Source organism: Mesoplodon mirus (genome assembly GCF_964341445.2).
Source record: "Mesoplodon mirus genome assembly, chromosome: 3".
Taxonomy (NCBI): Eukaryota; Metazoa; Chordata; class Mammalia; order Artiodactyla; family Ziphiidae; genus Mesoplodon; species Mesoplodon mirus.
The window spans coordinates 162,491,539-162,509,298 of NC_138978.1; the positions used below are offsets into that span (position 1 = coordinate 162,491,539).

Below are 17,760 nucleotides of genomic sequence, written 5' to 3' on the forward strand. Positions count from 1 at the left end.
CCTAACTTGCACTTATCACAAGTTCCTCTTGAAAAAGGCAGCGAAGTGAAGAGGGGAACCTGTGCTCTGATTTCTGGCACGAGGAACCGAGAAGACTCTTGGATGAGAGGCCACACCATTCTGGAGTGTGGGAGAGCAGTGCTGCCAGACATGCACCCTTGGTAGGGTTGACAGGTATGTGGCAAGGCGGCTGCCGCATTCTTTCTCCTTGGTGAGGCTGCTTGAAGCCTATATAAAATATCCCTTTCTTTGTTCCCTAATGCATGCTCCCTGGACAGAAATACCACCAAAAAGGGTGATATGGTCAAATAAGTTTTAGAAATCTCCCTCTGGGAGTTTCACAATGTATATCAGTCTATTCTAAACAGAAGTCCACCAGTAGAGGAACTTGATTAATTCAGAGCTTCCTGTATGTATCTGGTCAAAGAATCAAATTGTGTGGCTATATAAGAAATATTATTAAGATACAAAGGAACTGGTGTTCTTCTCTTATGAACGATACCATAGGCAACAGCCTAATGCAACACTTCTCAACCTGGTGCTGAGGGAGAATCACATTCTGGAAAAGCTAATAATAAGTGTGTCCCCTATAAAAGATCTCTTATCTCCCATGAATTTGTTTATCTGTTCAAACAAAGTTGCACAGCTTTCCTTTTTCTAAGTTCTCTCAGCCTTATTATTAAATTTGTTCCTTGAACAATTTCCTATGCAATAATAAAATTTAGGAAACACTGTCCTAATGTAATCATTTTTGCCCTTACAGCAGGAACATATGCTCAGGACATTATCCATTATATCTCTCAGTGAAGCTGTGATGAGTCCGCACTGTGCCTCATCAGTATAGCAAAAGCTTTGCTCCTCTGTAAGAACAGGAATTATTTCCCTCCCAGCCAGTAAGAACATCGTGTTTTCCTTTTTTCTTTGGCCATCAGAAAGCACAAAGCCCAGTTTGCAACCTCAACCGTGGCAACTGAGAGATCTCACAACCTGCAAATATGCCTCCATTTTCTTCTGGTTTTGGGAATCTATTCTATTCAATCACACACTTCCCTTGCTGCTGCTCCTTAATATGTATGTGTGTATGTATGTAAATTAATATGTATTATATATAAATAATTAAATTAAAAAGTCAGTCTAACTTTTTTTTTTTTTTTTGGACAGGGTATTAGGCTGGTAGAAAAGAGAAAAGTGGTAAATAGAATGATTTCAGCAAGCATATGTCCTTTCACCATACCCCTGTGAACAAGATGGTGAAATAGAGACAGGTCAGTTAGGTGGATGTGCACTTTTTTGGACTGAAGGACAAGACAACTATCAACCTGGAAGGAAGTTTCTGCCTGGAAGACTCAAGAGCTTTTTCCTCTGTGTTCCCAATCTATCTTGTTCATATTCCATCGTAGTAATTATCCCACAGAATTTTGTATTCTGTGCATCTGTTTTCCCGCTAGGCTGTGGGATTTCTTTTTATTTATAATTTCCCAGTGGCCAGGACAGTGCAAATAGAAGGTGTTAAATAAATATCTGGCATATCGTTTTTTAGTGAGTGTTTTATGGCTGTCTTTGGCTCTGCTGAGTTCATCATTTTTAGCAATGACCTAGATGAAGGCAGGTACCTCAATTTTAGAGCTGACGTGAAAGCTGGGAAACACAATAGCTATGTTAAAAGAAAGAACCTAAAAATATGTTGATAAGCTTGGAATGATGGGCCAAATTTAACAAAAAGAAGGAATAAAATAAGGTCCTGTACTTGGATCAAAAAAATAACCACAAAAGCACAGGTTGAGATTTGGGTCTTAGAATTTTTCTAAGCTTTTGTGAGTCCCATGAGAATGGTATAGCTAAAAATAAAACGAACGTGATTATAAACTGCATTCATCAAAGGATAGTATCTAGAAAAAAGAAGGTTATGTGACTGTACTAATTAAGCAATAACACAAGATATTACAGGCATACCTCAGAGATATTGTGGGTTCACTTCCAGACCAGTGCAATAAAGCGAATATCGCAATAAAGCTAGTCACACAAATTTTTTGGTTTCTCAGTGCATGTGAGAGTTATGTTTACACAATACTGTAGCCTATTAAGTGTGCAACAGCATTATGTGTAAAAATCAATGTACATACCTTAGTTAAAAAACACTTTATTGTTAAAAAATCTAACTGTTATCTGACAATGCAGGAGTGCTACAAACCTTCAATTTGTTAAAACAAACAAACAAAAAAAACCCTGCAGTAGCTAGGAAGCACAATAAAGCAAAGTGCAATAAAATGAGGTGTGCCTGTATATTGTCAATTCTGAGCAGTGTATTTAAGGAGGGACACTGACAAAGAGCTAAAGCTGATGAGGTTGAAAGGGGCTCAAAAAAATGCTATCAGACAACAGGAGAGAATGTCAATGTTTAATAGGGAGAAAAAGACTGATGAAACATTACAGCCGCTTCAAAGGCATGTAGGAAGAATTAAAATTGTCGTGTAAAGCCTTAAAGCTGTAAAAGCAAATTATAATTCATTACGTGAAAACCAATTTAGGCTTAATATGAGAAAGAACTTATCAACAGTAAGTAAAAACTCAGGAGCTGTTGAGTACCTTATCAGATCTTAATCTGTAAAGGAGATTCAATCATTAGCTAGGTAGTTTCACTGCAGGACTTGTCATTTTAAATGCAATTCTACCTACAGTAGGGAGATTTCCCAAGGCTACTGTATAAAAAGGATATACAAAGGTTGGTCTAATTACTTTTACTCATTCCACATCATATATACTTTGAGAATACATCGCTAAAAATAGCCCATATTCTTAGCCAACTTAACATGTAAATTAATCAATATCTTTGTGAAGTGGTAAGGGGATAGTAAAGGAGAACTAGAGCCAAAAGATTTCTCTTCTTTTTTGGCCAACAGAGGCCTTTAACACCTAAAAAATACATTCTTTGTATTTTACTCACCTCAAATAATGCCTAAAGACACACAGACTGATTAGGGACTTTGCTAGTCCAAGCAACAACAGCTAAATTATACATTTCTTAATCTGGAAAAAGCAACTGTTTATTATGAAATATTAAATATAATAGGTTATCATGTTAGAATTGTTTTACAAGGGCAATTGATATTCAGTTTGAGGCCAACCCCTCCACTTGCATGGATTCCACCTGTGTCTATTCAGGAACACTGCTCCAGCAGTTCTCCTTTCTTCTCTGCATCATCACAATTTTTTCCTATCGGCATATCTCTTTCAAGCTACAAGAGCCCTTCTCTTGTTACCATTTCCCTCCATTTTTCTCTTCACAAAAAAACTCGTTTGAAGTGTCCAATTTTGCTCTCCTTAATTTGTCTTTCATTCTCTCTTGAAACCTACTCAAATCAAGCTTTTACCTTATCCATGCCACAAAAACTACCTGTATTGATGTTAAGATCAACAAAGACCTCCACATTGCTAAATCCAATGGTAAATTCTCAGTCGTTATCTTACTTGACCAATGAGCAGCACTTGACACAGGTAATTCATTTTTCCTCCTTGAAACACTTTCACCTGGCTTCCAGGACCCCACACTCTCCTGGTTCTACCCCATCGGCTGCTCCTTAGTCTCTGTTGGTTCCTCCTCACCTTCTTAACTCTCGAAACATTGGAATTTGTCAAGAAGCAGTCCTTGGACCTCCTCTCTATTGGTCTACACTCTCCTTCATGGCTTTGACTACCATCTATATGTTCACCACTCCCGAATTCACATCTCCAGCCTACCTCTCTTGCCTGAGCTCCAGGCTCATATATCTAATAGCCTACTCAGTATCTCCATTTGGATGTTTATTAGACATTTCAAATTTAATACATTCAAAACAGAACTCTTGATGTTCCTTCCAAACCTGCTTCTCTCAGTCTTCCTCAAATCAGCAAAAGGCAATTCCCTTCCTCAGCGACTCACACCAACCCGATGGGGTTATTCTTAATACCTCTCTCTCTTATATTCCACATTCGATTTATCAGCAGTTCTGTTGTTCTATTTTGAAAACTGTTCTCACCATCTCCAATACCACCAAACTGGTCTTAGCCACTACTATCACTTGCCTGGATTATGACAATATACTCCTGGCCTCCTTACTCCCACCTTTGCTTCAGTCTATCCTCAACGCAGCAGCCAGAGGGGTCCTGTTAAAATGTAAGTCAAATCACCCCAGTATTCCCTTATTCCCTCTCTCTGTATCTACTTTTCTTACTTATCTGTCTCCTTAACTAGAGCAAAAGCTCCTTGAGTTTTGTCTGTTTTGTTACATAATTCTACAATGACTGCTATATTTCCACAAAAAATAAAATGGAATAAATTTATTAAAAATGATATAAAATAAAGGAACATTTAAAAACAAGGAAAAATATCCACGTTTAATTAAGCAAAAACAATCAGAATACAAAAGAGACTATGATCCCAAATGATTAAAAAAAAATTCTCAGTATAAAAAGAAACTCTAAGTCTATATATATCAAAATAATTAAGAGTCATCTAGGTGATAAGGTTGTCATGATTATTTTCTTTTGACTAATCAGTATTTTAAATTTTCTAAAATGAGAATGATTATTTTAAAATAAATGATTTTTAAAACGCATTTGAAATTTCTATTTTTGAGACCCTTTTCTTTTGTATTAGTGGCAAAATTTTTGTTTTATGTGTCATGAAAATTGTTGTTTTAAATCTCAATCTCTCTAAAATGTACAAGCATTAGAATATCCAAATGCCAGAGGTGGCTAAATCTAATAGTAGGAAGGGTGACCAGTTTATTTAGCATTTCTTGTTAATAATTAACTCAAGTTGCTAACAATATCATTTCACTAAACATTAAGAAGAGTGAACTCATGAAAAAAGTTACATAGGCCCAGGTATTTCAACTCACTCCAGCCACAATGACATTTCATTTCCATGCTCCTTCCCATTTCAAGTCTTTGCACGTGTAGTCTCCTCTCCCTGAATTGCTCTTCTCTCTATCACGGAACTCAGTTAATGCTTATTCATCTTTAAGATCTCAGCTCAGCTGTCACTTCCTCAGGGAAGCCTTTCCTGACCATCCTCATCAGATCAGTTTCCTCCATATGCTTTTACAACAGCTCCCTATTCTTCTATTTTTATCATTTAATTTATAATTACACACTTGTATATATTATATATTAATGGCTAGCTTCTGCCAGCAAACTGTAAATCCATGAAGGCAGGGTCTATGTCTATTTTGCTTACTATTGTAACATCAGTCCTTAATTAGCACAATTCTTGACTAAATGCATGCACAGAGATGATTTATAGGGATTATGATCAATTCAACTGATAGTAGGGTAAATGAATGTCTCTTGATGTGCTTTTTTCTTTAATTCCTTAAAAAGTGGAAGAAGTAACATCTTGGTAATTAATAATAACTCAAACTCTAAGCTATTGTAGAAATATGAGAGCAAGTCCACCTTGAGAGGCCAAGATCTATGAAGAACTAATTGGTTAAAGTCCTGGCTCTTACTTGCTGGGCAAGTCACTTAATATCTTTGAATCTAAACTTCCTCATTTGTAAAACAGAGTAACATTAGTCCATCCTACCTCATACAATTATTGTGAGGATCAAATAAGACATGAGAAAGAATGTTTAACAAATGTTTATCTAGTAAAGTTATTACTGAGTAAATGAAGCACTAGAAAGATACATACTTGGGGAAAACTGATAAATTTAAGCATTGCAGTTTTTTTCATGATATGAATATAAATATAGATAAGATATAAAGTCCAGAGAGAAAATATCTGGAAATAAACCTGAATCAATTAACATCTGAATTTCCTAAGGTCTGCTACTACTTAACATCTTGACATTCTTTTAGGGAAGAAAGAATAAAAGACCTTTTTTCCCCCTTCCTTTTTTCTTTTTTTTGGTGTTGTTGTTTGACAGGCATTTTTCTAATGCTAGAAAATATATTGCAAATTGGAATAAATCCTATTCAGATTAAGTTCTGGATAATAATGATGATGAAATAACAGCTAATATTTATTGAGTTATGTGCAGGGCACTGTTCTATACACATATATAAATACTCATTTAATTCTCTTAATAATTTTATCAGGTAGGTACTATTTTTTTTTTTTTTTTTGTGGTACACGGGCCTCTCACTGTTGTGGCCTCTCCCGTTGCGGAGAACAGGCTCCGGACATGCAGGCTCAGCGGCCACGGCTCACGGGCCTAGCCGCTTCGCAGCATGTGGGATCTTCCCGGACCGGGGCACGAACCCGCGTCCCCTGCATCAGCAGGCGGACTCTCAACCACTGCGCCACCAGGGAAGCCCCAGGTAGGTACTATTATACCATCTTCATTTTGCAGATAGGAAAATGCGGCACAAAGAGGTTAATCTGTCCAAGATTACACACCAAGTAAAGTGCCAGAACAGGGATTTAAACTCAGGTAGTCTGGCCCTAGTCTACACTGGTCTCTTCAATTCAGAACCTTAAGTTTGCTTCCACTCAACTTTTTATTTCTCAAGTTCTCCACACCCACAAAAATACTGTTAAGTTAAATATTCATCTACTGAATTTAAAAGAAAGCAATTTCCAAAACTGAGGGGCAGAAAGAAATGCAGCAAACGAGGGCTTTAAGAATTTACTGTCATAGACTTAAGATCAATTATATTCCCTTTCCTTTTAAAATCTAACTACATTCTGATTTTGGAAAAGATGGTCAAAATAAAAATAGTTCAGTTTTATACACTGACCAGGATATGATCCACTCGGTCTCTTTTCTTTCTTCCAAATTTCATCATTTTCTGCCAATCTGTTTTGTGGTTTGGCTCCTTTTTAAGACTGAACAGCTTGAGTACTTCGGTTGCTATGAAGTTCTGTGAAAATAAGTGAAATGAATGAAACACAAACAACAAAGTTCTTGAGATTTAGTGCTTATAATGCAGTAAACAGATTTTTGTTAAGAATACAGTATTTATAAAAAAATCATACAAACTTCTTCCACTTACAATTCCACTTAGCAATTTGAAGAGAAAAGCATTCCCAAATGCTCAGACTTTATTCACTTAAAGAATTTTTGTTTCTACACAACATAAAAAAAAAGTAAAACCCATTAATGAATCTGCAAAGAAAAACCACTTTAGAATCCCCTCTACCCAAAAACCACCATTAGCTAACTTCAAGCTGGCAAAACTACAAAAGAAAGTATAAAAGAAATCTCTGAACCTGAAACATGAGCAAAGTACAAGGCTTTGGCTGGGATAGCTTATTTTGAAGCACCAAGTTTCGAATATGTTACATTAAAAAATTATTAATCAACACTTCAGTATGAGAAGCATGGTAATTTCACTGCTAATAATATTTGAACTATCACCCCTAAAAGAAACTTTACAAAATGCTATAGCAATATTAAAATTGGAAGGCAGCATCATTGTGTGTTATAATGATGTATGCATTCTGATGAATGCTGGTATATATTATGTACCTTGTCTTATTTCAATGTATTTGTTCTTTGTTATTAATAAAATAATGGGTTATTACTTTTTATGGTTCTTCTGTTAAAAAAAGTCTTAATAGGGGAAACAACACATTTATGAATTAGAATCATTTGAGATTCTCAAACTACCAATGTCCTCCAAACCACACCACTCCCCACCTACACACACACACACACACACACACACACACACACACACACACACACACACACACACATGCATTCAAGGATGTATCAACTGCTGAGGGCTGAAAGGAATGAAGTGCACCAGTGTTTTGAAAAAGCTCCTTAGGTGGTTCTGATGGTCCATTCCTCAAAGTTGAAAATCATTTTAAAAGTTGTTTTTTTAAAATCTATCAAGTCAATCTTTGAAAACTTTTTTTTTCCTGCTTACTTTACTCTAAGCAAGGGTCAGCAAACTTTTTCTGTGAAGGACCAGACTGTAACTATTTCAGGCTTTGTGGGCCATATGGTCTCTGTTGCAACTACTCAACTCTGTTGGTGTAGTAGGAAAGTAGCCATGGACAATATATAAGTAACTAGGTGTGGCTATGGTCCAATACAACTTTATTTTTAAAAACATGTGGTGGGCTGGATTTGGCCTGTGGGCTCTAGTTTGCCTACCCTCGATGTAAGCATACATTATATCTCATAAATGTCTGCTGGTATTCTGTCAGTACAAAATACTTCTAAAAGCTTTCTATAGTTAAGACCGTATTATATATTTCAAAGTTGCTAACAGAGGAGATCTTAAAAGCTCCCACCACAAGAAAAAAAAACAACTGTAACTATCGTATGTGTGGTGATGGATGTTAACCAGATTTACTGTGATGCTCTTTTCACAATATATACAAAGATCGAATCCTGAAACTAATGTTACATGTCAATTATATCTCAAGAAAAAAAAGATTAAATTGCTTAGACAATGCCTCCCCTCACGTTATATACCAGAATAATGTATATGTTCCTTTAATGTATTTTGAAAGTCCACATATACTACTGGATGATGTAAGAAAATATATCAGTAAGATAAGTAATTGGAGATATATTCTCTGGGGGGAAAAAAAGCTTCTTATGATCAAATAAGTTTGAGAATCATAACTCTAGAGTCTTGCTACTCAAAATGATCCTAGGATCAGCAACATCAGCATCACTTGGAAGCTTGTTAGAAATGCAGAATTTTCAGTCCTACTCCAGATCTACTCAGTAAGGAATCTGCATTTTACCAAAATCCCCAGATGACTCAGATGCACATTAAAGTTTGCGAGGCACTGCAATGAAAATATAACCTTTGCTATATTTTAAAAATAGCTGAATAGGCAGAGAGATTTCCACCAGTGTGACTTTTTTTTTTACATCTTTAGTGGAGTATAATTGCTTTACAATGGTGTGTTAGTTTCTGCGTTACAACAAAGTGAATCAGTTATACACATACATATGTTCCAATATCTCTTCCCTCTTGTGTCTCCCTCCCACCCTCCCTATACCACCCCTCTAGGTGGTCACAAAGCACCGAGCTGATCTCCCTGTGCTATGTGGCTGCTTCCCACTAGCTATCTATTTTACGTTTGGTAGTGTATATATGTCCATGCCACTCTCTCGCTTTGTCACAGCTTACCCTTCCCCCTCCCCATATCCTCAAGTCCATTCTCTAGTAGGTCTGTGTCTTTATTCCTGTCTTACCCCTAGGTTCTTCATGACATTTTTTTGTTCTTAAATTCCACATATATGTGTTAGCATACGGTATTTGTCTTTCTCTTTCTGACTTACTTCACTCTGTATGACAGACTCTAGGTCCATCCACCTCATTACAAATAGCTCAATTTTGTTTCTTTTTATGGCTGAGTAATATTCCATTGTATACATGTGCCACATCTTCTTTATCCATTCATCCGATGATGGACACTTAGGTTGTTTCCATCTCCGGGCTATTGTAAATAGAGCTGCAATGAACATTTTGGTACTTGTCTCTTTTTGAATTATGGTTTTCTCAGGGTATATGCCCAGTAGTGGGATTGCTGGGTCATATGGTAGTTCTATTTGTAGTTTTTTTAAGGAACCTCCATACTGTTCTCCATAGTGGCTGTACCAATTCACATTCCCACCAGCAGTGCAAGAGTGTTCCCTTTTCTCCACACCCTCTCCAGCATTTATTGTTTCTAGATTTTTTGATGATGGCCAATCTGACTGGTGTGAGATGATATCTCATTGTAGTTTTGATTTGCATTTCTCTAATGATTAATGATATTGAGCATTCTTTCATGTGTTTGTTGGCAGTCTGTATATCTTCTTTGGAGAAATGTCTATTTAGGTCTTCTGCCCATTTTTGGACTGGGTTGTTTGTTTTTTTGTTATTGAGCTGCATGAGCTGCTTGTAAATTTTGGAGATTAATCCTTTGTCAGTTGCTTCATTTGCAAATATTTTCTCCCATTCTGAGGGTTGTCTTTTGGTCTTGTTTATGGTTTCCTTTGCTGTGCAAAAGCTTTGAAGTTTCATTAGGTCCCATTTGTTTATTTTTGTTTTGTATTTCCATTTCTCTAGGAGGTGGGTCAAAAGGATCTTGCTGTGATTTATGTCACAGAGTGTTCTGCCTATGTTTTCCTCTACGAGTTTGATAGTTTATCCAAGGATATGGTATATCTCTCCATCTATTTGTATCACCCTTAATTTCTTTCATCAGTGTCTTATAATTTTCTGTATACAGGTCTTTTGTCTCCATAGGTAGGTTTATTCCTAGCTATTTTATTCTTTTTGTTGCAGTGGTAAATGGGAGTGTTTTCTTAACTTCACTTTCAGATTTTTCATCATTAGTTATAGGAATGCCAGAGATTTCTGTGCACTAATTTTGTATCCTGCTACTTTACCAAATTCATTGATTAGCTCTAGTAGTTTTCTGGTAGCATCTTTAGGATCCTCTATGTATAGTATCATGTCATCTGCAAACAGTGACAGCTTTACTTCTTCTTTTCCGATTTGGATTCCTTTTATTTCCTTTTCTTCTCTGATTGCTGTGGCTAAAACTTCCAAAACTATGTTGAATGAGAGGTGAGAGTGGGCAACCTTGTCTTGTTCCTGATCTTAGTGGAAATGCTTTCAGTTTTTCACCATTGAGGACGATGCTGGCTGTGGGTTTGTCATATATGGCCTTTATTACGTTGAGGAAAGTTCCCTCTATGCCTACCTTCTGGAGGGTTTTTATCATAAATGGGTGTTGAATTTTGTCGAAAGCTTTCTCTGCATCTACTGAGATGACCATATGGTTTTTTTCCTTCAATTTGTTAATATGGTGTATCACATTGATTGATTTGCGTATACTGAAGAATCCTTGCATTCTTGGAATAAACCCCACTTGATCATGGTGTATGATCCTTTTAATGTGCTGTTGGATTCTGTTTGCTAGTACTTTGTTGAGGATTTTTGCATCTATGTTCATCAGTGATATTGGCCTGTAGTTTTCTTTCTTTGTGACATCCTTGTCTGGTTTTGGTATCAGGGTGATGGTGGCCTCATAGAATGAGTTTGGGAGTGTTCCTCCCTCTGTTATATTTTGGAAGAGTTTGAGAAGGGTAGGTGTTAGCTCTTCTCTAAATGTTTGATAGAATTCGCCTGTGAAGCCATCTGGTCCTGGGCTTTTGTTTGTTGGAAGATTTTTAATCACAGTTTCAATTTCAGTGCTTGTGAAGGGTCTGTTCGTATTTTCTATTTCTTCCTGATTCAGTCTTGGCAGGTTCTGCATTTCTAAGAATTTGTCCATTTCTTCCAGGTTGTCCATTTTATTGGCATAGAGTTGCTTGTAGTAATCTCTCATGATCTTTTGTATTTCTGCAGTGTCAGTTGTTACTTCTCCTTTTTCATTTCTAATTCTATTGATTTGAGTCTTCTCCCTTTTTTTCTTAATGGGTCTGGCTAATGGTTTATCAATTTTGTTTATCTTCTCAAAGAAACAGTTTTTAGTTTTATTGATCTTTGCTATCATTTCCTTCATTTCTTTTTCATTTATTTCTGATCTGATCTTTATGATTTCTTTCCTTCTGCTAAATTTGGGGGTTTTTTTGTTCTTCTTTCTCTAATTGCCTTAGGTGCAAGGTTAGGTTGTTTATTCGAGATGTTTCCTGTTCCTTTTTTTTTTTTTTTTGCGGTACACAGGCCTCTCACTGCTGTGGCCTCTCCTGTTGCGGAGCACAGGCTCCAGACGCGCAGGCTCAGTGGCCATGGCTCACGGGCCCAGCCACTCCGCAGCATGTGTGATCCTCCTGGACCGGGGTACAAACCCGTGTCCCCTGCATCAGCAGGCAGACTCTCAACCACCGCGCCACCAGGGAAGCCCTCCTGTTTCTTAAGGTGGGATTGTATTGCTATAAACTTCCCTCTTAGAACTGCTTTTGCTGCATCCCATAGGTTTTGGGTCGTCGTGTCTCCATTATCATTTGTTTCTAGGTATTTTTTGATTTCCTCTTTGATTTCTTCAGTGATCACTTCGTTGTTAAGTAGTGTATTGTTTAGCCTCCATGTGTTTGTATTTTTTACAGATCTTTTCCTGTAATTGATATCTAGTCTCTTAGCACTGTGGTTGGAAAAGATACTTGATACAATTTCAATTTTCTTAAATTTACCAAGGCTTGATTTGTGACCCAAGATATGATCTAACCTGGACAATGTTCCAGGAGCACTTGAGAAAAATGTGTATTCTGTTGTTTTTGGATGGAATGTCCTATAAATATCAAGTAAGTCCATCTTGTTTAATGTATCATTTAAAGCTTGTGTTTCCTTATTTATTTTCATTTTAGATGATCTGTCCATTGGTGAAAGTGGGGTGTCAAAGTCCCCTACTATGAATGTGTTACTGTGGATTTCCCCTTTTATGGCTGTTAGTATTTGCCTTATGTATTGAGGTGCTCCTATGTTAGGTGCATAAATATTTACAATTGTTATAGCTTCTTCTTGGATCGATCCCTTGATCATTATGTAGTGTCTTTGTCTCTTCTAATAGTCTTTATTTTAAAGTCTATTTTGTCTGCTATGAGAATTGCTATTCCAGCTTTCTTTTGGTTTCCATTTGCATGGAATATCTTTTTCCATCCCCTCACTTTCAGTTTGTATGTGTCCCTAGGTCTGAAGTGGGTCTCTTGTAGACAGCATATATATGGGTCTTGTTTTTGTATCCATTCAGCCAGTCTGTGTCTTTTGGTGGGAGCATTTAATCCATTTACATTTAAGGTAATTATCGATATGTATGTTCCTATTCCCATTTTCTTAATTGTTTTGGGCTTTTTATTATAGGCCTTTTCCTTCTCTTGTGTTTCTTGCCTAGAGAAGATCCTTTAGCATTTGTTGTAGAGCTGGTTTCGTGGTGCTGAAATCTTTCAGCTTTTGCTTGTCTGTAAAGGTTTTAATTTCTCCATCAAATCTGAATGAGATCCTTGCTGGGTAATCTTGGTTGTAGGTTTTTCTCCTTCATCACTTTAAATATGTCCTGCCAGTCCCTTCTGGCTTGCAGGGTTTCTGCTGAAAGATCAGCTGTTAACCTTATGGGGATTCCTTTGTGTGTTATTTGTTGTTTTTCCCTTGCTGCTTTTAATATGTTTTCTTTGTATTTAATTTTTTTTTTTTTTTTTTTGCGGTACGCAGGCCTCTCACTGTCGTGGCCTCTCCCGTTGCGGAGCACAGGCTCCGAACACGCAGGCTCAGTGGCCATGGCTCACGGGCCCAGCCGCTCCGCGGCATGTGGAATCTTCCTGGATCGGGTCACGAACCCGTGTCCCCTGCATCAGCAGGCGGACTCTCAACCACTGCGCCACCAGGGAAGCCCCTGTATTTAATTTTTGACAGTTTGATTAATATGTGTCTTGGCGTGTTTCTCCTTGGATTTATTCTGTATGGGACTCTCTGTGCTTCCTGGACTTGATTAACTATTTCCTTTCCCATATTAGGGAAGTTTTCAACTATAATCTCTTCAAATATTTTCTCAGTCCCTTTCTTTTTCTCTTCTTCTTCTGGAACCCCTATAATTCGAATGTTGGTGCGTTTAATGTTGTCCCTGAGGTCTCTGAGACTGTCCTCAGTTCTTTTCATTCTTTTTTCTTTATTCTGCTCTGCAGTAGTTGTTTCCACTATTTCATCTTGCAGGTCACTTATCTGTTCTTCTGCCTCAGTTATTGTGCTATTGATCCCATCTAGAGTATTTTTAATTTCATTTATTGTGTTGTTCATCGTTGCCTGTTTCATCTTTAGTTCTTCTAGGTCCTTGTTAAATGTTTCTTGCATTTTCTCTATTCTATTTCCAAGATTTTGGATCATCTTTACTATCATTATTCTGAATTCTTTTTCAGGTAGACTGCCTATTTCCTCTTCATTTGTTAGGTCTGGTGGGTTTTTATCTTGCTCCTTCATCTGCTGTGTGTTTTTCTGCCTTCTCATTTTGCTTATCTTACTGTGTTTGGGGTCTCCTTTTTGCAGGCTGCAGGTTCATAGTTCCCGTTGTTTTTGTTGTCTGTCCCCAGTGGCTAAGGTTGGTTCAGGGGGTTGTGTAGGCTTCCTGGTGGAGAGGACTAGTGCCTGTGTTCTGGTGGATGAGGCTGGATCTTGTCTTTCTGGTGGCCAGGTCCACGTCTGGTGGTGTGCTTTGGGGTGTCTGTGGCCTTATTATGATTTTAGGCAGTTGCTCTGCTAATGGGTGGGGTTGTGTTCCTGTCTTGCTAGTTGTTTGGCATAGGGTGTCCAGCACTGTAGTTTGCTGGTCGTTGAGTGAAGCTGGGTGTTGGTGTTGAGATGGAGATCTCTGGGAGATTTTTGCCGTTTGATATTATGTGGAGCTGGGAGGTCTCTTGTGGTCCAGTGTCCTGAAGTTGGCTCTCCCACTTCAGAGGCACAGCACTGACTCCTGGCTGCAGCACCAAGAGCCCTTCATCCACACGGCTCAGAATAAAAGGGAGAAAAAGAGAAAAGAAAGAAAGAAAGGAAGGAAGGAAAGAAAGAAAGGAAGAAAGAGAGAAAGAGAAAAAGAGAGAAGAGAGAGAGAGTGAGAGAGGGAGAAAGAGAGAAAGAGAAAGAGAGAAGGAGAGAAAGGGAGGAAGGGAGGAAGAGGATAAAAGAAAATAAAGTAAGGTAAAATAAAGTTATTAAAATAAAAAAATAATTATTAAGAAAAAAAAAATTTTTTAAAGGGAAAAAAAAGGACGGATAGAACCCTAGGACAAATGGTGAAAGCAAAGCTATACAGACAAAATCTCACACAGAAGCATACACACACACTCACAAAAAGAGGAAAAGGGGGAAAAAAAATAAATCTTGCTCTCAAAGTCCACCTCCTTAATTTGGGATGATTCGTTGTCTATTCAGGTATTCCACAGATGCAGGGTACATCAAGTTGATTGTGGAGATTTAATCCGCTGCTCCAGAGGCTGCTGGGAGAGATTTCCCTTTCTCTTTGTTCGCACAGCTCCCGGGGTTCAGCTTTGGATTTGGCCCCGCCTCTGCGTGTAGGTCACCGGAGGGCATCTGTTCTTCGCTCAGACAGGACGGGGTTAAAGGAGCCGCTGATTCGAGGGCTCTGGCTCACTCAGCCCGGGGGGAGGGAGGGGTACGGAGTGCGGGGCGAGCCTGCGGCGGCAGAGGCCAACGTGATGTTGCACCAGCCTGAGGCACGCTGTGCGTTCTCCCGGGGAAGTTGTCCCTGGATCCCGGGGCCCTGGCAGTGGCGGGCTGCACAGGCTCCCCAGAAGGGAGGTATGGAGAGTGACCTATGCTCGCACACAGGCTTCTTGGTGGCAGCAGCAGCAGCCTTAGCGTCTCATGCCCGTCTCTGGGGTCTGCGCTGTTAGCCATGGCTCACGCCCATCTCTGGAGCTCCTTTAAGCAGCGCTCTTAATCCCCTCTCCTCGCGCACCAGGAAACAAAGAGGGAAGAAAAAGTCTCTTGCCTCTTTGGCAGGTCCAGACTTTTTCACGGACTCCCTCCTGGCTAGCCGTGGTGCACTAACCCTTTCAGGCTGTGTTCACACTGCCAGTCCTCTCCCTGCGCTCTGACCAAAGCCCAAGCCTCAGCTCCCAGCCCGGCCCGCCCCGGTGGGTGAGCAGACAAGCCTCTCAGGCTGGTTAGTGCTGGTTGGCATCGATCCTCTGTGTGGGAATCTCTCCGCTTTGTCCTCCGCACCCCTGTGGCTGCACTCTCCTCCGCGGTTCCGAAGCTTCCCCCCTCCGCCACCCGCAGTCTCCGCCCACGAAGGGGCTTCTAGTGTGTGGAAACCTTTCCTCCTTCACAGCTCCCTCCCACTGGTGCAGGTCCTAACCCTACTCTTTTGTCTCTGTTTATTCTTTTTTCTTTTGCCCTACCCAGGTACGTGGGAGTTTCTTGACTTTTGGGAGGTCTGAGGTCTTCTGCCAGCGTTCAGTAGGTGTTCTGTAGGAGTTGTTCCATGTGTAGATGTATCTCTGATGTATCTGTGGGGAGGAAGGTGATCTCCGCGTCTTACTCTTCCACCATCTTCCCCCTCTCTCCACCAATGTGATTTTAAAGTTGGTTTGTTGAGAGTCCTTGTAGCTTCAGGGCACTTAATCTTTTCAGGGGCTTCTTAGACAACAAGCAATACTTTTTGTATATCACATTACTCTCCCACATATTTCAAAACTACATAACCAATTTGAAACCTCCAAAATCAAAGATGGAAAGTTAACATCTACGTGTCTAGGGTTGGCATGTTTGATATATGACATGTTTTCATGTACTTTTAGAATATTATATCTCTAAGTCATTAAAAACTCACCTAAAACTCATATGAATTGCAATAATTTATCTCCCTGAATATTTGATTTTTTTTCTTAAATATTATAATATATATATATATTTGTTCTGCAAAAAATTGAGGATTTGGGATTCCCTCTCACCGTCATCCCTCTACTGCTCATGGACTGAATGAATCAACAAATATTTACTGAATACCTACTATGGGACAGGCCTTGAGGACAGAATGGTGAATAATATCGAAGATAATAATAATAGTATTTGCTTTTATGACATTTACAGATCTGTACAAATGAACAGCAAATCAAAAAAGGAGATACTCTACAGTTTGCAGTTTACCTTGATTTCATCAAGGTTATTTGGATTTTTCACTCGTCGGAAATAACTAGAGTTGATTCTACATGGCTTCATCCAGACAGGTTGATTCAAGTTGGGATCCTCGGCAAATATTTCCTCAAAAATCTCTTTTGTTAAATCAAAAACCGCCTTGATAGAGAAAAATAAACAAATTAAAATGGTTAAGAATCCAAATTTCAGACAACAGAACGAAGTTTAAAAATTAGAATTATCCTTCCATGTTACATACCTGTTTGTACACCCTTTTACTAGTGCTTTCTATATCTAGACCCTTACTGGCACAGCCAAGCAGTTTTGTAGGAATACTGATGCTGTGAAGATCATGACCTAATTCTTTCCAGTTCCAAAGTTCTTCTGCTGCATTATGTACAAGAATTTCTACTTCCTCTGCAGTATGTGGGACTGCCAATAATGTTTCACATGGCTTTTGTGGAGCTCCCTTAGGTTCTGCCATTAGAGGTACAATTGTTTCTTCTGCCTTATTCTTTTGTATCTTGTGAGAAGAGCTCAAACCGAAGTCTTCATCAAACCAGTCTTGATCATCTAACACGCTCAGGAACTCCCGGCTAATCTCAAGTTCAGCAAGTCTCTTAGCAAGCTCTTCCTGCCCACTGGCACCAAATACTGGACTCTCCTACAGAAATGGAACCATTCAAACAGAGCACCATTTAGTAACCTCAGATCACTTAACAAGTTTGGGTTGTTTTTTTTTTTAAGACAAAGCAAATATATTATTTGTATATTTACTGTTTCTCTATAAATAAGCAAGACAGAAACAATATGGTGGCTACTAATGAACAATTTAAGAAAAAACTATCCTGTTTCCTGTAATTCTGCTCACATAAGCCTTACAACTGAGTTTAATAAAATGTTTATTAATCAGTTTTTCCTTTCTGTTTCATCATTATTCTGTTTCTGAAGAACTGTTCTGCTTCTGAGATACGGAAATGAGATATAAAATTCTCACCTTTGGTGATTATCTAGCTCAAGTTACTCAAAATCATTACTGCTGTTCAATTGTCCATGGGCAACCTAAATAAGTTGATGGTCTGAGAATATGTCATAATGGATACATTTCAGTTTTACCAGAATCAACATCACAACTGGTAATTTCTGCAAGGCAACTATGACTGAGTAGATACGTGAACAAATAATTTCATAGCCAAAAAAGAACTGGGTTGAGAACCAATGGAGATC

The 17,760-nt window shown here is 38.6% G+C and overlaps 1 protein-coding gene across 3 annotated transcripts in view; it reads right to left on the bottom strand.

The window, feature by feature from the left end:
* CEP350 (centrosomal protein 350) overlaps positions 1–17,760 on the bottom strand; it is a 143,416-nt gene that overhangs the window by 4,821 nt on the left and 120,835 nt on the right. For all 3 annotated transcript variants that reach the window (XM_082612726.1, XM_082612727.1, XM_082612725.1), the window contains exons 35-37: positions 16,793–17,197; positions 16,546–16,692; positions 6,724–6,846 (exon numbers count right to left, since the gene is read on the bottom strand). In XM_082612726.1, coding sequence (XP_082468852.1) covers positions 6,724–6,846; positions 16,546–16,692; positions 16,793–17,197 — 675 coding nt within the window. The remainder of the gene's footprint in view (positions 1–6,723; positions 6,847–16,545; positions 16,693–16,792; positions 17,198–17,760) is intronic.